Below are 25,715 nucleotides of genomic sequence, written 5' to 3'. Positions count from 1 at the left end.
CCAAGCTCTAAATATTTTCCTCCATAACGAGAGATAATTTGCAGAGGCAATGGTGATGATGCAATGTTCAATAAAACCTACCAATCTTTACTCATCTTTTTGCTGCTACTAGGATTAGATTAGGGAGGCCTGCATGTGGTAGATATGAGCTTTAGGTTAGGTTTTTTAATAATATAATATGTTTTTTTATTTGATAAAATTATTTTATTAATTAAATATTCAAATAATTAGATTGGGTGAATTTTTTTTAACCTTATAATAAATCAATTCTGTAATTATCAAATTAGACCAAAAAATTTAAATATCAAAATAGGGAAATAAATATATTCTAAGAGTGAAGTCGTTAATCAAGTCTTCATTTAAATTTTCAAATAAATACTTAAAAGTATTTATTATATGTCTTTAAAACTACTTTAAGTTGCTTAATTTTATTTTTTGTCAATGGATCATTTGATGCGGTGATAAATGATTTATTTAATAGTTTTTATGAACATTTTGATTATATCCACTCTTTTTGACACAATGCTTAGAATTACTCATTGTCTCTACTCAACTCTTATACAGTAGGATAATATGCTTTAACACACTCACACTCACATCCTCATCGAATTAAGACTTAATCGGCTTATTTTACCCGTTATTATGTGATGAGGTAGGAATAATGATGTCATCCTCAAAGATTTAGGCCCACAATACTGAAGGAGAACCTAAGAAGATAATGTGGTTCCAATACAGCTCATTTGCCCCTCCTTTATAAATAGGATCATATTGTTTAAGAAAGTGGGTCCAAAATATTTGAACCACATGTTTGTTAAAAAGGGGGTAATGTAATGTATAATCGAAGCCACCATCGTTGCACATGCCATTGGAATTTCTCTTGCCCTACTCCTTCCAAAGGATTATGCAACACAGTCCATATTTACTCCATAATCCATACTTCACCATCTTCAATTAAGTGGTAATTATTATTGTTTCATATTTCAGTTTTGTGGGTTTTCTTAGTTAAAGGTGAACGTTCAATCAGATCGAGTCGAATCGAATGAAAAATTTTCGAGTTAATTGAGTTGACAAGTCCTATTTTATCATCCTAACTCGATTCGATCAAATCAAGAGAATTTGTTTAAGTTCAATTAAAAAATTAAGCTTGTCAAATTAAAATCTTGTTACAATATAATTAATTTCATGTTAGAGCACATAAATTTAAAAATTTCTTCAGAGCAAAATAATAATAAAAACAAGATACGTTAGTATGATAAACTTGAATTATTAATTAACTTATTTAGGTGCCAAAAAATTATTATTTTAACTTTCTTTATATATTCTTTAAAAATTTTAAAATATTTAAAATTATAAATGTTGAAATTTTTATAAATATTTTGAATTTTTAAAAAATATTTTGAATTCTTTTTTGTATTTTTTGTTGAGAGAGACCAATTTGCTCATTTTTAAAATTGATAGGGACCAAACAAGTATTTATACCAATCTGTTATTCGAATTTTAAAATTCAACTCTACTCGTACTCGAAACTCAAATTGCTTATTTGAGTTGACTCGAATGACTCAATTTAATTAAATCACAGTTCGAAATTTTTTTCGATTTTTTCGAATCAAATCGAATTGAGTTTTGCTCACCCCTACTCTTAATTAATTAGTTTGCTAGTTAAGTTATTTATTCATTTTAATTATTGACTTAACTATTTAGTTCAATGAAATAATTGAATATATTGAAACTGGTATCATATATATATATATATATATATATATATATAAAACCTTATATCTATAAAATGAAAAAATGTGTAGGAAAAATAGGAAAGTTATATTTTTATAAATATGGTACCAAAAAGGAGAACCCATAAACTAAATTATGTCAATATGTAAGAAAATAATTAGGGTCAAAGATTGTTGTAAGATATTAATTAAATACAAAATTATGTAATAATTCCAATATGTAAATTATATATATAATTTTATAATATAATTAACTAGTTTTATTTAGTTTTATTTATAAAATTTTATTACTTTAATAAAATATGTACATTGTTTTCATCAATCTATATTTAAGGTCACTTTATTATTAGAAAGTTTACATTTTGATCACTCAATTTCAATACAAGATGACGTGGGTTCGAGTGTCGTAAAGCGCATTGTTCTCATATTTATAGGTTGGGGAGGGACTATAGGTAATTCTAGGTATTATATCAAAAAGAAAAAATATGATCAGTGATCAAAACATATAATAAAATTATTTAAAAAAGTGATAATTTTTATATATAATATATTTATAATAAAGATTATCATAATTAATGACTGGAAAGCTGAAACATGCAAACATCATAGGAAACATCAGTCAACTCCAGGGGGGCTGGTAGCGGTCCCGGCTCTCTAAAAAATAAAATTTTTTTCATTTAAACCCTTTAAAATTTTTAAAATTTTAAATTAGTAAAGATAAAATTATATTTTGGCCCCTTAAAAATGATAAAATTTGATTTAATACTTGAATTATGTTAAATTAAGTAGAATACATTAAACCCTCAAAACAATAGAATATATTAAGTTACAAATTTGATTTTAGAAGATTGTTTTGGATTATGTTAAGTTTGAAGTTTGATTTTCGTTAATTGATAAATTTTGTGTTAATAATGTTTTATAAAATTTCATATTTCGAGCTAGATTGTACTTGGACAAAGAACAATTTTTGAAGGTCAGAATTAAATTATATATTTTAATGAGAGTTAAAATATAAAATTATAATTTTAATAGGTTATATCTTTATATTTTTTAAAAGATTAAATTAAAATTGTATCTTTTTTTAGACCAAATATTGTAAAACTTAAAGTGTCAAAAGTAAAACTTTACATTTTAGGGGGATGAGGCCCCTTCAACCTAGACCTGTTTATGGCCCGGTCTAAAAAGTGGGAGGATTTGAGTAAAAATATATACCTGAAAAATGAGTTTGGACAAAAAAAACAAGGCTCATTTAGAAAATAGGTCAGGGCTCAGATAAGGCTTTTTGGCTCGAGCCTAGCCCGAATATGCAAAAAAAAAAAAGATTGTTGTTTTTCTTATTGTTTTCTTACTATTTTCTTGTTTTTTTTTACACTATTTTGCTACCATTTCACAATATGCTGCTACTATTTTATTGTTATTATTTGAATTTGTATAACTCTTATTATATTGTTGTTTAAGTATACATATTTTTTAATTTATTTTAATGTTTTTATTATTTTTGATGTATTATATTTTTTTAAAAATAAATATAAAAAAATCAATACGGGTAGACCGGGTCGGGCTCGGGTTTTAGCAATTTTATTCGAGCCAAGCTTCGATAAAATTTTAATCCCATTTTTCGAATTGGGTCTAGCCCAACCCATGAACACCCCATTACCAACCCCGTGCTGCCCCCGTCTTTATATGAACCTAACTCAAAACCAAAATTTAAACTCAATCCAACTCAACCCAACCCAACCCAACCCAACCCACAGAAACTAACCCATTTAACATTCTCAAAATTATATCTCATTTTCACTTCAAAATACAATGATAATGTTAGGGACTTTACAAGAATATATTCTTTTTATTTGACCCTACATTTTAATACTTGTGGTTTAACATGGTTTATGTATTCACACTGCCTCATTCTTTTCTCTTTTTTTAAATCCTATTTTCCATTGAGACTTTATGCTGAAAACATGGAAGAAATAAGGTAGGAAGGATGGAGTTGACTTGGGGGTTGAAACTGAGGGCATGTCCACTGCTTTCATGGTGATGGAGGAACTTGTCAATACAACCCGTACAAGCTTCATTTACTTTTGCACATTAATCTCCAACTTGTCCAATTTGTACGGTGAACCATATCATAAGCTACCCAAAGTTCAACATTTTTATACATTTTTTCCTACTTTTACTTTTTATCACTACACATATTTTTAAATTATTTAATAAAAGGTATCAACATGTGCTGCCTGCCCCTTTGATTTTCTGATATTCGCAACCAGAAAGGATCGTATAAAACCGTGATTTCACGTTATTTCTATCTCTTTTCAATAGGAGAATGACAAATAAGATTTTTCATCCTGGTTTTCAGCATTTTTAGTTGAATTTGAATTTTTTTAGAAGGAAAAATGTTATTTGTCATTCTCCTATTGGAAAGGGATAGGGATGACGTGGAATCACAGTTTCATATAATCCCTCCTCTATTGTCAAGTTGGTCTCCTTTGGGGATTAAGTTACTCCACTTTTGTTTTTCTTAAACTCGAAATTTTATTTAAGGTGTATCACTCTATCCAACAAGCATTAACGATAATATTTATCGTTAATTTAATATTTAACTTTTTTTTTTGTATTTTTATACATGTATTTTATGAAATTCACAACTTGGGGAACAAGAGAAAGAATTTAAGAGGAAAAACAAAAGAAATGAGAAATATACAACTTAAAGGTTGAGTATGGAAGTGGGGTCTGAAAACAGATATTTATTCCTCTTCTTTCATCCTTTTCTAATTTAGCATTAATAAAAATTAACTTAATCCAAGACAAAGCTAAAAGATTACTTTAGGGGTTCAGAGATAAATTATAAATTATTAGAGGGTCAATGTATAATTTTATTATTATACTAACATGTAATTTCATAAACATTTAAGAGATTAAATGGTAAATCTGTCATTTTGGGGATCAAGGTCACTATCTACCCCTTTACAAGGACTCAATGGATATAAACTTTTTAAATCCACTTTAATACTTAAACTATTATTCATGTGTTAGTTAAAACTCAACGCTAGCTGATAAGAATATGACACGTGATAAACGATATAGTCCATGACATGGGTTGGTAGACACATGATATGTCCTTACTATAATTGAGTATTTTTTTAGACATAGACTTTTGAGATAAATTGAGACAAAATGATAATTTGAATATTAATGTATCAAGGATGAAAAAGAAACAAATACAATTTAGAGACTAATTTGTAAATAAAACCATAAAAGATCTACCACAAACTTATTTTTCCTTTTTTAATCCAAGTTGCTTTAATTATTTTTTGCCCATATGCACCTAAAGGTTATTGGCCAAATGTTGCAAACAAAAATATACTATTGGGTGTTGGATATAAAGATAAGAACAAACTTAAATTCCTACTTTATTGGATCTTTAGATTTAAAATAGGAGTTAACCCAAGTTTGTAAAGTGATTTTTTATCATATATATATATATATATATATATATATATAGTTATATTATAAATTTATTGTTTTTTTTTTTTTAGAATTTCATTATAAATTCTGGCCATATATGTTCTTTTTGACATAATAGCTAGGACTATCCATAGTTCTTTCCCAACTCATAAATAAGAGAATAATGCGCTTCAGCGCACTCGAATCAATATCCTTCTACATTTACAACAATATTCATGTTAATCAAACTAAGACTCAATTGACTTATTATATTATAAATACATACAAATTCAATATAATAAAGTGATTATGTGTAAGATAAGGTGTAGGAGGATGATTTTTTATAGGTGGAAAGTAATATATATATAGAGAGAGAGAGAGAGAGAGAAAATGGAAAAAGAATGGTGGGAGGATGGGATGGGCAAAGTGAAAAGAGAATAGAACTAATTTATTATTGCATTAAAATTGTCATCTTATGCCACCACTTTGGTGAAATAAGTGGTTTGCCACTCAAGTTGTTTTTTAGGTTAAAATATGTTATTAGTCCTTATACTTTTATAAAATTTTAGATTTAATTTTTATATTTTTAAAAATTAAAAATTTAATCTTCCTACTTTTTAATTTAGAAATCCTAATTCAATCAGTATCGTTGTTTGTAGTTTCTATTAAAAATCTTCAACTTAATATGTTTGTTTTTCGTCAGTCATATGACACGTCACATGAAGACAGCTTAATCAACATGCCAAATTGACAAATTTTGATAGAAAATCTTACGATTTTAATGATTAGACCGGGGATTTTAAACTAAAACAGTTGGAGGAGAACTTAATTTCTAACATTTTAACTATAAGGACTAAATGTCAAATTTTATCAAAATACAGGAAGTAACAGCAAATTTTAACCTTTTTTAATAATATAAGTTTGGTTTAACTCAATTGCCCTCTAAAATATGGTATAAACCACCTAATTAAAAGCAAATAACAGCGTTTAAATAGCCGATTAAGCCGGCCTAATGACACGCTAAAGCATCTCCCCTTCAACTAATCAACTTATTCCTCAAAACGTTAGTCATTTTGGACATATATGCCTTCAATTTTATCATTTTTACTTTATTTAACAAGAAAAAAAAATCTTACATAATTAAGCACCTTTTTTTTAAAAAAATTGCCTTTATTAAGTGGGTAAGCAATCAAGAGATTCTTTCAAGGTTTAAGGTGTAAAAAGCTCTTAAAACTTTTTCAAAAAAAAGTAATTAATTTTTTGTCTTTTTCCCCGCTTATTTGTGTACTTAAACTTTTAAAATGCATTAAAAAATCCTCAAACTTAAAAAAAAAACAGTTAAGCAATCATTCTTAAAAATACAACGCGTCTTACCCGACCCTTGTTGATTTATAAATATCACTTGATAATTTTTATTTATTAAATATTTTGCCTTTATATCGATTTCTTCATCCTCATTTTTTATTCAATAATTCTTTAGATATATAATATATAATGTTATTGTTTTAAATTTATGATATTTTGTATTTAATGGTATAATTTATTCTAAATATTTAGGTAGTGTTTAGAAAACTACTGTAATTGAATTTGGGTGTAATTGCTTGTAATTACGTAGGGATTACATGTTTGGGTAACCATTGTAATTTATGAGCCACACCAAATTCTTACGGGAATGGTGAAAATTGGAGTAATTACACTCAAAGCCAATTTTTTAAAAATTATTTTATATAAGTTATAAAATTATATTTCAAACATGAAAATGTATGAGCATTTGGGATGATTATGACAAAAAATTTCTTATATTAAAGATCCTAAAAATTATACTATAAAAAATTATGTATTTTATAAAATTATAACAAAATTTATATTATTTAAATCCTAAAAAATCTAAAGTTATGGCTAAAAAGCTTTACATATTATAAAAATGTAATAATATATTTATTTATAAAACGTATGGCCAAGAAGTATGAACATAACTTATTTATGTGTTTATGATGTGCATTATAAAATAATATAGTTATTCATAAAAAATGTTATAGGTTTTTTATCATAAATTATTTATAAAAATAACTTTCTAAAGTTATGGCAAAAAATATTATTTATAAGAAGTGTTATGAAATATTTGTAAAACTTTTTTTATAAATGTTATAAAATTATATTATTTTTACTTAGTTTACGTATTATTAAAAATATATATAACCTAACATAAATATTTCTCCAAATTAAATTTATATAAGTTTTTACAATTAAAGGTACAAACTCTTTGGAATATAAGCTCGAATATTATAAGGTCGATGCTAATGATGCAAATACAAAATATTTTCTTATGCCATATTGTGTGAGTATGATATCATTTGAGAGAATGATGTCAAACACAAACACTATAGATAGTATAGATAGTTCGCGAACTCTTATCATTTGAGACATTCAATATTTCAAATGTGGTTCATAAGACATTTGATAGTCTAAAAAATATTTTCCATATTAATAATATTACCATGGTATAACTTAAAAAAAAGTTGGATCGTACTAGCGTGTTGAATATTTTGATTAGCCATATTTGAAAAGTACATGAAATAAGGAGATATTGATAATCTTAATTATGCATATTTAAATTCAAATGATGAACTCGATCAATGACCAACAAATAATGATAAAGAGGATATTTGAAATATTAAAGAGGAACAACCCAACTAATATGCACTAGAATAATTAGATAAAATTGCATATGATGTGTATTTTTCTTGTTAGTTCTATTATGAACTAATTTTTTAGACCAACATAATACAATGATGATTTGATTTTAATTTTGTTATTTTTTAGGAATTATTTTTATCGTACTAGTAATTTTTTATAGCAATTAATATTTAAAAAATAAATTATATAACTGAGTAATTACAATTTGTATTACCTAACATGACATAAGACATTACGATGTAATTACATTGTTAGCCAAACATGTCTAGGGAATTACAGTTATTTGTAATTATAAGAAAGTATAATTACTACTCTAGTAATTACACATTCATTCAACTACTATGTGCTGCCTTAACACATCCTTTGTGAAAAATATAATGTCGGTAATGACAATATATCGCAAAGAAAAATAGAAAAAGAAAAATAAAGAACACACAGATTTTATGTGGAAACCCTTTCGGGAAAAAACCACGAGCAGAGGAGAAGAAAATTCACTATGTTGAAAAAATTAATTACAAGAGGAGTAGACTATGCCTATTTATAGGATTGTAAACCTTATTCTAATAGGAGTGAAACTCTTTATTCAAATAATATCAAATAGATGGAGTTTAATAAGGTTTAAAAAACCTTATTCTAAAATAAAATAAAAGAAGTATAATTCTATAGAGATTTTACTTTTATTTTATTTTACCACAGTATTTTATTTAAATAAGGATTTGGGTCACTTAATTCTAATAATCTCCACCTTCACACGAATTCTTAATGAACAAATTCTTCATCGCGAACTCTCAACGAACAAGTTTCTCCACCTCTTCCATAAAACCCCTTAAGGGTTTATTTTCAACAATGAACACCAACCAAGTCTAAGCAATGCTCAAACTTGGTTATAGGAAGTGACTTAGTCATCATATCTGCAGGATTTTCATGAGTACTAATTTTGCTCACAACAATATCACCACGAGCAATAATATCACGAACAAAATGATACCGAACATCAATGTGTTTTGTTCTCTCATGAAACATTTGATATTTTGTAAGGAAGATGACACTCATTTGTCACAAAATCTCGTATTGATTTGAAGGTCTTCATTGAGTTCACTAAAGAGTCCCTTCAACCATATAGCTTTTTTACAAGCCTCAGTAATAACCATGTACTCAGCTTCAGTGGTAAACAAAGCGACTGTAGTTTGCAAAGTGGCTTTCCAACTGATTGCACAACCTCCGATTGTAAAGACATAACCGGTGAGAGATCTTCTTCTATTGAGGTCCCCAGCAAAATCAGCATTAACGTACCCAATGACTCCATCTCTAGTTCTTCCAGCAAAATACATTTAATAGATCTCGGTTCCAATTTTCCATTATCAACATGAGCATATGCAGGACAACCAAAGATCTTTAAATCAGAATAGTCAGCAGGATTACTAGACCATACCTCTTGTGGAGTCTTTTTCTCAATGGCAACAGATGAAGATCGGTTGATCAAAAAAAATGCAGTAGATGCTGCTTCTGCCCAAAATGACTTTGATAAGTTGGCATTTGACAACATACATCGAACATTCTCTATGATCGTTCTGTTCATTCGTTCTGCAACGCCGTTTTGCTGTGGAGTATGACGAACTGTCAAGTGTCTCATGATCCCTTCTGACTTACACAGTTTATTAAATTCATCAGAACAGAACTCTAAGCCATTGTCTGTGCGGAGATATTTTATTTGCTTTCCCGTCTGTTTTTCAATAATGGTTTTCCAAGACTTAAATGCGGAAAACACATTGCTTTTCTACTTCAGGAAGAACGCCCACACTTTTCTGGAAAAATCATCAATAAAAGTTAGCATATAATTAGCTCCACCTCTCGAAGACACTCTGGATGGCCCCCATAGATCAGAATGAATATACTCTAACGTTCCCTTCGTGTTATGGATTCCTCTGGTGAATCAAACTCTCTTTTGCTTACCAAAAATGCAGTGCTCACAGAACTTCAATTTGTAAATTCCTTGCCCATCAAGAAGTCCTCTTTTGCTCAATTCTACCATGCCATTCTCACTCATATGCCCTAGGCGCATATGCCAAAGTTTAGTAATATCATCATCTGACAAGGAAGAGGATGACACACTACATCACCGATAATGAGAGAACCACCAAAAACATATAACTTGGCAGTCTTTCTCTGCCCTTTCATCAAAATGAGGGAACCTTTGGAAATCTTCAAAACCCCACTTTCAGCTGTGTATTTGTACCCTTTTGAATCAAGAGTACTCAATGAAATTAAATTTCTCTTTAATTCTGGAACATATCGTACGTCACTGAGTGTTCTGACAACTCCATCAAACATTTTAACTCTAATTGTTCCAACACCTGCAATTCTACATGAAGCATTATTTCCCATCAACACAATACCTTCAGATACTGTTTCATAAGTTGTAAACAAATCCCGATTGGGACTCATGTAGAAGGTGCAACCCAAGTCAAGGATCCACTCCTCGCTCACTTTGGAATTGTTGACAGAAGTGACTAGAAGTTCACCATCGTTGTAATCTTCTACAACATCAGCTTTACCAGAATTTTCTAGTTGTTTTCCATTTTGATTCGCAGTCTCCCTTTTGATCTTGTTCTGTAGCTTATAGCACTCAGATTTAATGTGCCCTTTCTTCTTGCAAAAGTTACAAGTTTTACCTTTGTTTGAAGACTTCGATCTACCCTTAGATTTACTGCCAGGATACCGTTCTTGTGTCATTCCATGATCATCATCAGCATTTCAATCTTGTCTCCCACGAACAATAAGACTCTCTCCCTGAGAGTCGATTTTAACCACAAGATGCTTCATCTTATCATACGAGGTTAAAGAATCATAAACCTCATCAACTGTGAGAGACTCGCGGCTATATAAAATCGTATCTCTAAAGGTTGAATAAGACGAGGGCAACGAAGTAAGTGTTCGTGCACAGTTAAGTGTTCGTGCACAGATGCACATTCCTTCAAACGATGAGCATAAAGACGCTGCTTCATATGTAGCTTGCTAGTTAGAGTTTTCGACATACATATATGTTCCAACCTCTTCCATAATCGAGCGGCAGTCTTTTCCTTCATCACATACTGTAAAATTTCGTTAAACAAATGCAGATGTAACTGTGTTAACGCATTTCAATCCTTGCGCTTCTTCTCTTCTTCCGTCAAAGTTGAAGGCATCCTATCTACCCCTAGTAGGGCTTCCTCTAAGTCCATCTGTGTAAGAACTGCTTGCATCTTTATCTGCCACAACGCAAATATGGTGTTGCAATCCAACAGCAGAATTTCGTACTTCAAAGACGTCATTACCGTGATTGAGATGAACAACCCGGAAGCTCTGATACTAATTTGTGAAAAATATAATGTCGGTAATGACAATATATCGCAAAGAAAAATAGAAATATAAAAATAAAGAACACACAGATTTTACGTGAAAACCCTTTCGGGAAAAAACCACGGGCAGAAGAGAAGAAAATTCACTATGTTGAAAAAATTAATTACAAGAGGAGTAGACTATGCCTATTTATAGGCTTGTAAACCTTATTCTAATAGGAGTGAAACTCCTTATTCAAATAATATCAAATAGATGGAGTTTAATAAGGTTTAAAAAACCTTATTCTAAAATAAAATAAAAGAAGTATAATTCTATAAGGATTTTACTTTTATTTTATTTTACCACAGTATTTTATTTAAATAAGGATTTGGGTCACTTAATTCTAACATCCTTAGTGTTTATACTTTATATTCAAAATCATTTAAAACTTAACTTGAGTATTGAGATTCAAGTCCCACCATACGGATATGAATTTAGGAGGGGGCAGGCAGAGGCCTGGCCCCCATACGGAAAAGTTATCTTTTAGTCCCCTAATAAATAGTAGAATTAAAAGTTATTATGTAGTAAAATTACATTTTAACGCTAAAAATGAAAAGATTTTATTTAAATCTCCCAAAATAAAAGTACACGTTAACCTCACAAAAAATTTACTATCTAATTTCAGCCCCCATAAATTTTGTTCTAGATTTGTTGTTGCCACCATACGCAATTGCAATGCGTGGGCCTCTATCCGACCATATGCGAATGCTACGTGGAAGTTTTCTTTAGTTCTTTCCAATTCTTTGTTCTATGTGCTTTGTATATTGTTTTGATTCTAAATTTTAATTGATCTGACATATATTTATAATGTATTTGTAATATTGATGTATTTATTAACTTACCGAATAACATAATTGGTTTTTTTTCTTTTTTTTAATGTATCGAGACCTTTTTTTTAAGTGGATTTGGATAATTTTAAGCAAGGATGAAATCGAAAAAAATTTATGGGGCGAAATTAAATTGTAATTTTTACAATAAAAAAATATAATTCCACTATTTTAATAGATTATATCTATAATTTTAAAGGAGTAAATCAAATTTTTATATCTTTAGGAGGGTCAAAGTGTAATTTTATCTTTACTAATTTAAAGTTTTAAAAATTTTAAAGGGTCTTATAAAAAAATATTTTAAGGGGGTGGGGCCCCTGCCAGCTCCTTAGTTTCGCCACTTATTTTAAGTTATGGTTGATAATAGTAGGTGAAAGGCTTATTTAGAGATGATAATGGTTGGGTCGTACCGTAAATTCATTTGATAGGTTCGATTTGAAAAATGAGTTTAAAATTTTATCCGAATTTGACTAAGATAAAAAGTTAAAACTTGAGTCTAACCCGGCCCATCCGTATTAAAAAAATTATATTATTTTTCTGTATAAAAATAAGTTTACAAAAATATAATAAGCCAAATAAACTAAAAAGATTAAAATAAACGTTTTCCTACAAATTGAAAATTAAAAAAAAGTATTTATACTTAAATAACATTAAGATAGATGTAACTTAACAAGCAAATGTCTCTAGAATAGTAGCAAATTTAACAATAAAATAAGAGTTATACAATATTTAAACAATAACAACAAAATAGTAACAAACTCTCTCACTTTTCGAACGAGTGTTCAAATCGGCGAATTCTATCGGCGAATTCTAGGCTTATCCATTTAAAAGGAAAATGAAAATCTTTGTTAGATTTTTATTTTTTGGGGGATAATATAAAAAACTTTCTCCTGCTATATTTATATTACAAAAACAATTGTAAGAGGCGCACGCATGAGGCATGTCATAATTAATGTTAGTTTTGTTTACTAATCATCCTTCAGTTTACTTTTAATAGAAGCCTGATCCATATTTTCTGGCTTAAAATTCTCTGATATTTTATATATAAGTAATAATTAACTTAATTAATTATCCCATATTTAATCTACCCTCTCTCTCTAATCTTTATCTGGAAAATGTTTTACACCAAAATACATTTAATTATTTATTATATTATAAGATTAAGATTACAATTTTATTTAAATACGGTAAATGTTATAAATACTGATAAATCTTTCAGTCCTGTAATTTTGATTTTCTAAAATTACATACAAATCTTTCAAAAAGTTAACCTACACATGATTTAAGGACCGTATTAATCTTAATTTCTAATCAAGTCCATTATCCAATAAATTTTAACTATATTATATCACTTTTTTAAGTGCATGAGTGGGAATTCAACCCTGGTCATGTGTATGAGTGGGTAAGACCCTCGAGACTAGGTCTTGTCATGTGTAGTTTTCGACTTACAATGGATATTTTAGTTGGTATCTATGTATGGCTTAACTTTCATTATTTTATGATTAAACTATTGAAAGGTTTTACTTATTGACCTATTGTGCTGGTGACCCAGCCCCACTCCAATCTTTTACAGGGTCAATGTATATTTTTTTATCATCTTTTTACAGGGTCAATAATGGAAGTCTGTTTTAATAATTAGTGTGTCTAACACTTCAATATTGACGATTATATGTATGTCATTATTGTAAATTTTGTTATAATTACGAGAATTAAGTAAAATAGTAAGAATCTCTTTTATCTTAACCAATAGTCGAAGATTCGATCTTCATCTTAAGTATAAAGTAATTTTAAACCATGTGATTATCATTTATCCCTTTATAGGAGATTAATTACTGATCGGAAACTCAGTTATTTTTTTATAGATAATATCCAAGAAACTCAAATCTGGAAGGTACCAAACCACACGCATTATATTAGCTGGAACGCCTTTTTTTTTTCTCTCTTTTTTTGTACCAGCTTTGTTTTTAATATTTTAAGTACGCGTGTAGTCCGTTTGTCATTGTACGTCTATTTATTTATTATTATTAACATTTTTTCTTTTTTAAAAAATACAACACTATAATCCATGAAGATTCTCTCCTTTTCTTTAATTTTCTTTTTATTTGCTTTTACAACATGAACGTTCTCATTCAATCATTATCAATCTATCATCAATATTTCTTCCAACCTCTCACCTCTTTCAACAGTGAATCATTTTCTAGATTATGTTTCTCTGTAATTAGTATAAAAATAACAGTGATGATAAAATTATATATCATAATGTGAGACAAAAAGTAAGTTAAACATACCTCCAGACCCACACTAACTATATTAGCATAAGGTTTGTTTAACCAAGACCTTCATTTCTTTTTCATTATATAGTTGATTGTTGATTGTAGTGACTGGTTCGACAAACTCATTCTATTAACTATTTAGTTAAAAGTGTTTGGTAAAACTGAAAGCTGATATGTGTAAAATGACAAATAAGGGCATGACACAATTTATTGTCGAATATTTATTTGTTTATAATACTTTAGACTTTATTGGGTGAAATTATTGAAATGAAACACCATTACCAAGGAATTAAAACACTGGTTATGGAAATTAATTAGTGGATATTTTGAAATTTTAAATAAAATTTTTATTAAGTTCCTTATTTGCAAATATTAACATTGTGGATTTGATGAATATTAACAGTGTATCAATATATGTGTAAACTATATTCTTATTGATAATTATGTCACACTATGAATAAATTTGTCAAGTAGCATATTCCAATTAATATAAAGTTACATAAGAATTTATTTTATACTAATAAATTAAGAGTATATAAATATTTAATAAATAGATATATGTGGCAAAGAAAGCAATTTTCGAGCAAGTATGGTCAAATCCACATATCTCATTCTCAATTAGCTGTAAAAAAAGTTATCCATCCCAATTTTTTTTTTGTTTTTAAAATTTTAGTTCAACAAACTCTTACAAATTTCCATTCACTAAACACTATAATTAGAGGATTTGACTACCAATCCTCCGTATATGCCCAAATCAGCTAAAAAATAAAATTACAACAATATCTTTATCATTCTTTTTCCGACAATTTGTTTTATTGCCACTGGGATCAACGGCGTTTGACAACCGGCGAGCTTTTGTTTGGTTACACATAATTTTATCTTCACCAAAAGAAAATAATTCAACTTTATAAGAACAACAGGATTTAAAAAAAAGCTAAATTAAATATTGTTGGTACAAGTTATTGGTGTTTGGGGATAAAACAAATACATTACAAAAAATTGTCTACGTCCCCGCGGATCTTGTCTTCTTAAACTCTTTTCAGTTTCGAAACATCCACGAAAAATAATGTGAAGACGTCGGGACTAACAACCAGTCTGAAGATTGATGCCCCCATTGATAAAACAAAGATTTAGTTTGAAAAATATTTTAAAAATTAGGAATTTAATAATTTTATTTACATAAACTCTTTTATTTACTTTTCTAGACTCGAGTAAATTTTTATTCAACTTTTGCGGGTGACTTGGTGGTTAAGGGTTGTACAGTTTTAAAAATCTACTGAGTTCGAACTTTAGGGAAACAAGTGTATGGTGTAAAATATTAGCACTCTAATTCCACGTCACTTATTTTAGTATAAGTTAAAGATTGAGTGGATGCTTGGGTTACGGAATGTAGTATGTTATGTTACTTTATTTTATTCATTGAGATGAAAAATCATATTTTATTGTTCAGTTGACAAAATGCTTACTTTTTTTTACATAAAAATCGAAGCTTGCTGTATTTTATTTTAATAATAAATAAATATAATTATCTAATAAATTAATTTAACACTTCATTTCTTAAATAAATAAATTAAAATTATGGAGAAGCGATAAGTAGTTAGAATATTTTTGTTTAACATAATAGTAGAAAAAAAAGGGAATAAATTATATTACGATGATCTTAAAAGTATAGTTTTTAGGCGCTAATAAAATAGTGACACATCATTAAATTTTAAAGATAACAAAGTATTATTATATACTTATTTATATCTAATATCTTCTCCACTTAATTTAACTTTAATTAAATTACTTAGAATAATTAATTTCTTAAATTATAAACAAACAATTTTTATTCTTTTACACATTTTAATCATTTTATTTTTTTGTAAGTTAATATTTTTTATTTTTGTGCAGCCAATTTTTTTAAATATTAGTACTTTTGTGCAATTTTTTTATGTCATTAACACATATTTTTGGTAATTATTTACTCTGAACCTCGAACTCAGAACCGCAAATCTTGAATTCAAACCTTGAACTTGAACCCCGAGGTTTAAAGTTTGGGTTTTAAGGTTCAAACATCGAGTTTGGGGTTTGAGGTTTAAGATTCAGGATTCATTGTTATGGGTTTGGGGTTACGGGTTATGAGTTTGGGGTTCATGGTTTAAAGATTCGTGGTTACTAGTTCATGTTTAGGGTTCTAAGTTTTGGGTTTGGGATTTTATATTCAGGCTCAGGGTAAAAATTACCAAAATTATGTGTCAATGGCATGGAAAAAATTGTTGAAATGTGATTAAATAATTTAAAAAATGACATGAATAATGTGGTGAGAAATGACCATAAAATAATTTCTCTATGGATGAGTATATAATAATTTCGTACATTTAAAATTTGATGATGTGGCAAAAATTATTGGTGCCTAAAATTTTAAATTTTAGGATTATCCTTATGTAAGTTATTCCCAAAAATAAATATATATTTTACAAAAAATATTATTTGTTATGGTTTAAGGCAAATTTGACCAAAACTATTCAATTGATAAAATTATTATAAAATAACATTTTAGGTAAAATATAATAGACAAAATGTAACAGACAATATTAATTTTCTTCTATTAATATTACTTGAATTATATATAAAATAACTGAAATTTATGGTATATATAAAATATTGAAATTTATGGTTACTATTTTTATTACTTCATTTTCATTTAAGTAAAATGAAAAAAATTTATTAAAAATAAGCTCAAATACCAAGGTAATGTAAGATTACTTAAAAGGAGAGATAAAATTGAAATTACCCTTATATTTCAAAATATTGGTATTATTGAGAATATAAGATTATTGGCTCAATGTAATCTTTAAAACCCAATCGATCGAATATTATTGTAGAATCTTACATTACCCTAAAAATGTAAGCTTGAACCAATTACTGCTCTAAAAGTGTTTGGGAGAAGTGAAAATTGACTTCTTTCCCAAACATTTAGATCAAGTTTGAATTGTGAAATCAATATTATCGGGAGGTTTTACTTGAACATCATCTCAACAAGATTAATCTCAGACCGTAAAATGGACGAGAACACCTATGATTATAAAAAATATATATGAGTTAAAAGTTCAAAAGCTTATTCATTTGTACATAAAGCATTGTTGGGATGTTTTACCTAAATATCATCCCGATCAAAACAAGATTAACCTCTAACTGTACAGTGGATGAAAACACTTATAATTTATATGTATATATATAAATTAAAATTTTAAATTGTACAGAAAGGTGGGGACTTATTTAAATAAAGTCGTAAAATTTAAGAACCTTTTATCATTTTAACATTTATATTAAAAATATGTAAAATATTATTTAATACTTTAATCATTGTCCATTGCACTACCTTTAATCAAAATATACATAAAAAACTCTCCTTGATTATTTCAGATTCATTATTTAAACTTATTCAGATGATTATCAATCACCGTTAACATAAAATAGAAATACTCTTTTTTTTATATATATAAAAATAATATACTATGAAACCCTTAATCTATTACACCTTATTTAAATAAGTCATTGTTTTCGGTCCCGCGGTATGATACAAACCGCTACACAAGTGAAATCCGTATAGAAGTATGCTTCCTCTATCTGATGTTGATTAGAATATTGTGTTTTGACCTTACTGCATTACTTCTATTTGACTTTGAATAGAATATGGTTTTACAAACCTATAAATTTGTACTTGTCTCTCCTCTTGTATCATTCGAATTCGACATAATGAGTTTTCTTCTCCTCTACTCGTGGTTTTTTTCCCAAATGGATTTTCACGTAAGATCTGTGTGTTCTATTTTTCTCTCTTTTCTTGCCATTATCGACACTCTATTTTTACAGTGGCTTTAGATGAAATGGTAAAATTGAATTTATAAACGTATTTTTTATACAGAAATATAAAAAAAATACTACCCTCAAAATAATATTTGTTATTATATAAAAATAAAATATGTTTGGTGATTTTAAAACTGATTTGGGATTTAGTCAGAGGGTGACACCAACTCAATAAAACACTTAAAAATGTAGTACTAGAAATTCTATCACATGTATATATATGTGGGAACCACGATTTAGAATATAATAAATAACGAAACATAAGATTTGAAACTAATAATAACAATTTTTTCAATAATTCTTAAAAATATAATAAATAAAAACACTCTCGTAATAATCTAATTTATTTAAAAATATGTAAATTTATTTTAATAATTCCTTTTAACATAATAGGTGTGGCGTAAGAGTTTATTTAGACATAATTAAAGATAAATAAAAAATTATGGCATTTGTAAGTGAAAATGATATATTTTAATTAGAAAAATGTGCCCTAATAATTAACTTTCTAAAACAACAAGTTAATCATTGTCCATCACACTCTCCTTAATCAAAAATATATAAAAGTTCTCCTTAATGATCCCCATTCTCTACTTAATTTGATGATTATCAATCATCATTAATTAAATAACCCTTTTTTTGGTTATTTGAACTGCTACGATGCCATCATTTGTGTTTATCAGAAGAAAAAAAACACAATGAATTTGTCCAAAACGAGAGTATAAATTTTAAAAACTCTGTTGATTTATAATAAATTAAAATAGCAGCCATCATCTGCAGACTACAACCATTTTTTAATCTATAGTAAATTAATTTTAAAAATTCCTTTCAACCCAAAGGTTGTATTTAATTTATTTTGAAATTATATGTAACTAAAAAAAACGGGTTAAGATTAGAGGTGCCTATGAGTCGGGTTCGGATCGGATCTAAATATGATATAAATATATTTTATGTTTATTCAAGTCCGGTTCAAAATATGAGCCTAAAATTTTGCCTAAGCTCGCTCATATTGGATGCCACAAATCTGCTAATGTTCTTTTAAACGACGTGAAGTGGATAACACAATCTGTGAGTGCTTTTTGTGCTAGACAGATCTGATGATCCTCGTCTTCTGTCACCCTCACATGGAATTGGATCTTCCTCGACGTCCTCCATCTATGTTTGGGATTTTCTAGGGATTCATTTTCAAGTTTGGAACAAAATTATTGTTAAATCAATTTGATTTTGAGAAACGAGCAAATTGCAAGAAAGAAAGAACGACGTGCTATGAAACCCCAGCAGACGAAATAACTTTTCTCATATTCTTATTAACATTAAATTTTACTTTTCTAGAGTTAAAAACTCAAAAAAAAATTTATTGAAATTTTTTATATAGTCATCTTAACATTGTTTTAATGTTTACATTAGAGTAGTATTATATATTTAGTATAAGTTTGTTTTTTAATGTGTTCTAAATTACATAATATATAAAAATAACGTAATGTAAATTATTATAAACTTAAAACGAACCTAATTTTTTTCCCAAGTCCATTTTTCGGGCCTGATATTTTTGTCCAAATCCTCTTAAATTTCAAGTGAGCCTTTGAGTCTAGACAGATAACTCGACCCATAAACAGATCTAGTTAAGATGATATTTATTTAAAGAAATAAAAACCAATTAACGTTATTGCTTTAAGTTAACAATCGACATTGGTTGAGAATTATTTAATTACTAATTTAGGATTTTCTATCCTTCTACATTTAATCATTAAATTAATTATTACAATAGCTAATTTGAATAATCGAATTAAATTAACTTAGTTGAGATTTGTAGAGGAGTGCTCTTAGTGATCGAGATACAACCTACAAGAGATATATTAATATAATGTGTAACAATAATGATATGGATTCGAACAACCAACCTAAGACATATGCATAAGTAAAATACTTACAAGTATAGTATCACTTGAGCTTTTCTGTATTTCTATAAATTGAGGCTCTCCCTTTTTACGAGTTATACATAACTCTCGACAGAAAAAGAAGATAAAACCTCGATACGGAAGAAGAGGTTAAAAATCCCAAAAATTAGTAATTTTAAGATGATAGTGCCAACCCTAGACCCTAGATGTTGAGCTAAGCATATACGTTAGAAGATTAAAAGAGTGATGGTACATTGGATTACGGATAGAGACAGCCCAAAAAAAAAAAAAAAAGTCTAAAGAGAAACCAATCGTATTTATACATATATCCGCACGCCCACCTCCAACAAACTACACTGTCGCCTTTTTAACTCCTTTTTATTTAATTAATATTAATAAATAAAAAGAAGCCACGTCATCATCACCTATCACCATTTTATGCAACCACCTCCGGCCGTCCCCAAATCCACCCCCACCCTCCCTTAGCTGTTTCTCACTGTAGATGTGGCCCGCTCCCTTCATTTTTATTTTTAATTTATTTAATTTAATTAAAATTAAAATAAATAAATAAAATCTTTTCTTTCTCTCTCTTTCCTCTTGGTTTCCTCTTAGTACATATATAATCTCATTTTCTTTCACAAATCTGAACTTTTCGTCTCTCCATTTTCTTCTTCTTCTTCTTCAAACAGGAATTATAGATTGAGAAAAAGGATGCCAGGTTGGTGGGGTAAAAAGTCCAGTAAGAACAAGGAAGACAGTCCTCGGAATCAAACTCCCCGTGGTACCTCCGTCGGATTCCTCAAGTTTTCACCTACTAAAACCGACGCCGCCACCGCCGCCGCTGCTGGAAAAAAGAAAGCACCGGCTGCAACACCCGATGACAAGAACAATAACTACCCAAAGGGTTGCGATGATGGAGGAGGACTTGTTTTCAGCACGCGTAGTTCGCCACGCGTGAGCAGGGATTTCGGCGTCGGCGGCGGCGCTGTTGTTCCCGGTAGTGGTTCTTCCGGGTTTTCGGGTTTCGATTCGGATTCAGGGGAAAAAAGAGGGATCCCTTTGCCTACACCATCTGTCTCCTCGATGCACAGTGATCATGTTGTGGGTTTGGGATCTGGGTCGCCTTCGGTTTGTAGTTTTAGCTCTTCTGGTTCCTCCGAAGATAATCAGATTCCAAATGATCCCGTTCAATTCATTGCCTATAGGTGGCTTTTTTCCCCTTTCTTAACATAATTTGGATTCAGAATTTGAGAAATTTTCATTTATTATTATTCTGAATTAATGGGAGCAGTCGCCATGTTTTTTTTTTTTCGGGTAGAAAGCAGTCATTGATTAATTATAAAAAAAAAACTCTTTTTCCTCTTTCTTGGGTGTCAGTTTGATTGCTTCTATTTCCCCTTTTATATTTTTTTTTCATAATTTTATCAGAATATCCCTTTGGGTCTGCCATCTGCTAATTTTTTTCAGCTTTTGGAACAGAAATTCTCTCTCTATTTTTTCTGTCAGAGTTTGTTTACTTTGGGTATGGGTTCTCTTTTCCCTTTATTTCGGTTAGAATTAGAATACATGATTTATATTTTCTCAAAATTTGGTGTTCAAACCTCCCAAATTTTGTTTTTGTTTACTAAATTTAGGACTACTCTACTTTTTCCCCCAAAGGGCCAACCTTCTTTTGTTTTGGCATTATAACTCTATCTTCTGTAAATTATTAACTACTTTGTTTCCAAATTGAAGGTACTTCTTGATTGATATAGTGTTGGATTCTAACATCTATAAGCAATATATATCATAACTCTATAATGAGCCAAAAGATAAGAATTGTGATATGCTATTTAGCTCTGCAGACGGAGGTTAAGAGTTTCTGTAATTAACTAAAATACAGGTCATATAATGACATGAGAGGCCAAGGTGAAACTAGAAGCAACGTGAGGTCGAGAAGCCCTGGTCCGAGGTCGAGAGGTCCAACCAGCCCAACATCACCGCTTCATCATAGATTATCTGGAGTGAGTCTCGAGTCTCCAACAGGGAAGAAGGAAGATGGGAAGTCTGTGTGTCATAAGTTGCCTCTTCCACCAGGTTCTCCTACTAGTCCTCCTGCCTTGCCTAACACAAGAACTAGTGGAGTTAGTGAAAACACACCTTGCTCTCTATCAAAATGGCGTAAAGGGAGACTCTTAGGGAGGGGAACTTTTGGACATGTTTATCTTGGATTTAATAGGTAGGACTTGCTTTTTGTATAAGTTAATTATCATACACTGCAAAAGTCATAAATGCTTAAAGAATTGATATTTATTAGTGAAAGTAAATAGTTGTTGTCATGCTATCTGCTAATTTGCAACATAACTAAGATATTTATCAAGCATTATGACTTGAGATTCAAAATATTTAGATTTTGTTTATAGTTTATGCTTCTCTAACTATTGTGTATCAATGTTTGTCAGTGAAAGTGGGCAGATGTGTGCTATAAAAGAAGTCAGGTTCGTTTCTGATGATCAGACATCAAAAGAATGCCTCAAACAACTGAACCAGGTAATAGTTTTGTCTGGTTCTTTCTGAATACAACATTATTCAACCTTCCCTATCCTTTTACCAGTCGATATTGAAACCATTTTCAAATTGCTGCATTAGAGTGTCTGGTTTTTCTAATACTTTTTAATATAAACAGGAGATAAATTTGTTGAATCAGCTATCTCATCCAAACATCGTCCGATACTATGGAAGTGAACTGGTATAGTTTTATATACTGCTAACATGCAAATGATTCACTTGCATTATGGAAGAAAGGGGAAGGAAGAATGATCATCCTTCTCCTGTACCAGTTAAATGGACCTTGCTTCTTAGTAAAATCTAATTGCTATTTTCCAGGGTGAAGAAACGCTCTCTGTTTACTTGGAATATGTCTCTGGTGGTTCAATCCACAAATTGCTTCAAGAATATGGTTCCTTCAAGGAACCTGTTATTCAAAACTATACAAGACAAATTCTTTCTGGGCTTGCTTACTTACATGGAAGAAATACGGTGCATAGGTACTTGGATGTAGTTCTAGTTATGGATGCTTATATGTCTGTTATAGGGAGGCTTAAGCTGTATCTTAATTCTTATGTTTTAAAGCTGTGGGTTTCTTATTGCAGAGACATAAAAGGGGCAAACATACTAGTGGATCCTACTGGTGAAATCAAGTTGGCAGACTTTGGCATGGCAAAACATGTATGTTACCAAATATCATCTTGGAAATGAGGGGCTTTGTTCTACATACTCAAGCTTCATTATCCTTCAAAATTAGTCGTGGCTAAGATGTTAAGTATCTTTCAAATGATGTTGATAGGAATCTGATTTTGTTTAAAGAAATCATCTTTTTACTATACAAAAGTTTGTCCTTTAGACTATCCTTTAAACCCCTTTTCAAATTAGTTGATGTTTTCTTCTTTATTCTTTTCTGCCTACAGAACTGATTGTAGTCTTTAGGCAGAAGATCTAAAGCTTTTATGTAAATTTAACATAATAGATGCCTTTGAATCAAAACTGAAAATAGGGAATTAAAAAAAGAAAAACTCTTTTTTTTTTTTTTCCTTTTCCTGTCTGAAGGCTGAAAATTAAGACTGATAAATCTAACTTGGATATCTTCGAATGAAAACTGAAAATGTCAGTGTTATTTTTTCCCAGCTTTCTATCATCTTTTTTTTCTTCAGTTAATGATTGAGATAGGCCACTTATTTAATTTCCTGCTGTTCCAGATATCAGCTTGTGGTACAATGCTTTCGTTCAAGGGAAGTCCTTATTGGATGGCACCAGAGGTATCACCTTTCCTTTGTCTTGATATATTAATCACTGAACCACTCCCTTTTTCTCTTCTTAGAAACTTTTTGATTGCTATTTTAGTGCTAATTATTCTTCCCACTCGTGTATTTTCTGATCTCAGGTTGTAATGAACACAAATGGCTACAACCTTGCAGTGGACATCTGGAGCTTGGGCTGTACTATACTTGAAATGGCAACATCAAAACCACCATGGAGTCAGTATGAAGGGGTGCGACATATTAATTCCAAACAATCTTTCAGATAATGTATTTTTCTGGCTATCTTTGAGTTGAGGAGAACTTTTTATATTTCTGGACTCAACAGGTGGCTGCAATATTTAAGATTGGAAACAGCAAGGATGTTCCGGAGATTCCTGATCACCTTTCTAATGAAGCAAAAAGTTTCATTAGGCTTTGCTTGCAACGAGACCCGTCAGCACGTCCTACAGCCTTTCAACTGCTAGATCACCCTTTCATTCGTGACCAAGCAACTACAAGAGTTGCTAACATCAGCATAACCAAGGATGCTTTTCCTTACACATTTGATGGAAGCCGCACTCCGGTATGTATCCTTAAGATGCTTGTTTCCTATTCCTTTTTTCCCTTATGATTTCTATTACCTCTTACTACATAGACTTTCACTTTTATACATGTAAGGAAGACCTCACCAGGCATTCTGAACTGATTAATTTAGAATATGCTTGTTGCAACAACTTCAGCTTCTTGGTTTTAATATACAAGCAAGTTTTTTGGACATGGATGCTACACATATAGAAACCTACTTCTCTGGTTAAACCCACTTTAGAAGATGAAATGACTGTTACGCTCACATTTCTGAACTTTTATTGTTTTATGCAATTCTTTTTACATTTGAATTCAACAAATGGTAGCACTTTTCATAGCAACACTTAATCTGGATAATTTAGACATTTCTAAACCATATCTTGTACATCAACAGACTCCTGTAGTTGAAGTTTGTTTATAAGTAACTCAAGCCGGATTTAAGCTAATCTCTGTTGTTATTGTAACTTTCTAAGCAGCCTATATTGGAAATGCAATCGAATAGAAATAATATCCTCTCATTTGATGGAGATTATGGGACGCAGGGAATGGCTACAACCTCAAGAGCACTGAGGACCCCAAGGTACTAACAATCTAACATATAATGTTTCATTTTTCTCTACTTGGCATACATGCATCAAGTTCTTAAGTAAGTTGCCTATATTGTATTTGCGCACAGAGATAATGCAAGAACAATCACATCGTTGCCCGTATCTCCTTGTTCAAGCCCCTTAAGATACGGTCCAGTACACATGAGTTGTTTTCTTTCTCCTCCTCATCCAGCTTACCAGTTTGTAGGACAGAGTGGTCATAACTTAGGCGACTTCTCTGGGAACACATCAAGACCAAACCCGAGATACACTCATGATCCTTGGTTTGAAGCGCCACAACTAAAAGTACAAACAACAGGCACCTCGCCAAGAACAAGACCTATTTGAGATTATTGTAAATAAGTAGGATAGAGTATCATCAATGTTCCACTCCCTATTTTGGTAAATCTGGCAAATTACATTTTAACTTAAAAGGATTCTCGGAATGGTGAATATATGGGGAACAGTGGGACTTTTGTTGCATGGGAAAAGATGAAGCTGGTAGAATGTATTTTATATTGTAACAACATATATATTGTTGATTATTTTTGGTTGTATATGGAAGGTGATGACTTTCATTTGTAACGTTGACGATGTTGTATACTACTAGTTCATCAAAGTAGTCAAATACCATTACCAGTCATCAGAGTTTAGCTACAGATTGGAAGCTTCAT

At 29.9% G+C, this 25,715-nt stretch overlaps 1 protein-coding gene across 2 annotated transcripts; it reads left to right on the top strand.

Annotated features, from left to right (window-relative positions):
- Positions 1-20,705: 20,705 nt before the first annotated feature.
- On the top strand, positions 20,706-25,626 carry LOC105779946 (mitogen-activated protein kinase kinase kinase 3). 2 transcript variants are annotated; one of them, XM_012603972.2, is made up of 11 exons: positions 20,706-21,298; positions 21,976-22,311; positions 22,535-22,622; positions 22,759-22,821; positions 22,959-23,119; positions 23,225-23,300; positions 23,828-23,887; positions 24,013-24,120; positions 24,216-24,452; positions 24,928-25,034; positions 25,131-25,626. In XM_012603972.2, the coding sequence occupies exons 1-11, from the start codon at positions 20,805-20,807 to the stop codon at positions 25,387-25,389; spliced, it is 1,989 nt and encodes a 662-aa protein (XP_012459426.1). In that variant the 5' UTR covers positions 20,706-20,804; the 3' UTR covers positions 25,390-25,626. The 2 variants fall into 2 exon arrangements, with proteins under 2 accessions (XP_012459426.1, XP_012459427.1); XM_012603973.2 differs by having other exon boundaries at positions 20,710-21,298; positions 24,931-25,034.
- The last annotated feature ends 89 nt before the right edge of the window (positions 25,627-25,715 follow it).

Source organism: Gossypium raimondii, chromosome 4 (genome assembly GCF_025698545.1).
Source record: "Gossypium raimondii isolate GPD5lz chromosome 4, ASM2569854v1, whole genome shotgun sequence".
Classification (NCBI taxonomy): domain Eukaryota; kingdom Viridiplantae; phylum Streptophyta; class Magnoliopsida; order Malvales; family Malvaceae; genus Gossypium; species Gossypium raimondii.
Note: the sequence above shows the minus strand (reverse complement) of the source record. Positions and strands in the feature narration are given on the sequence as shown.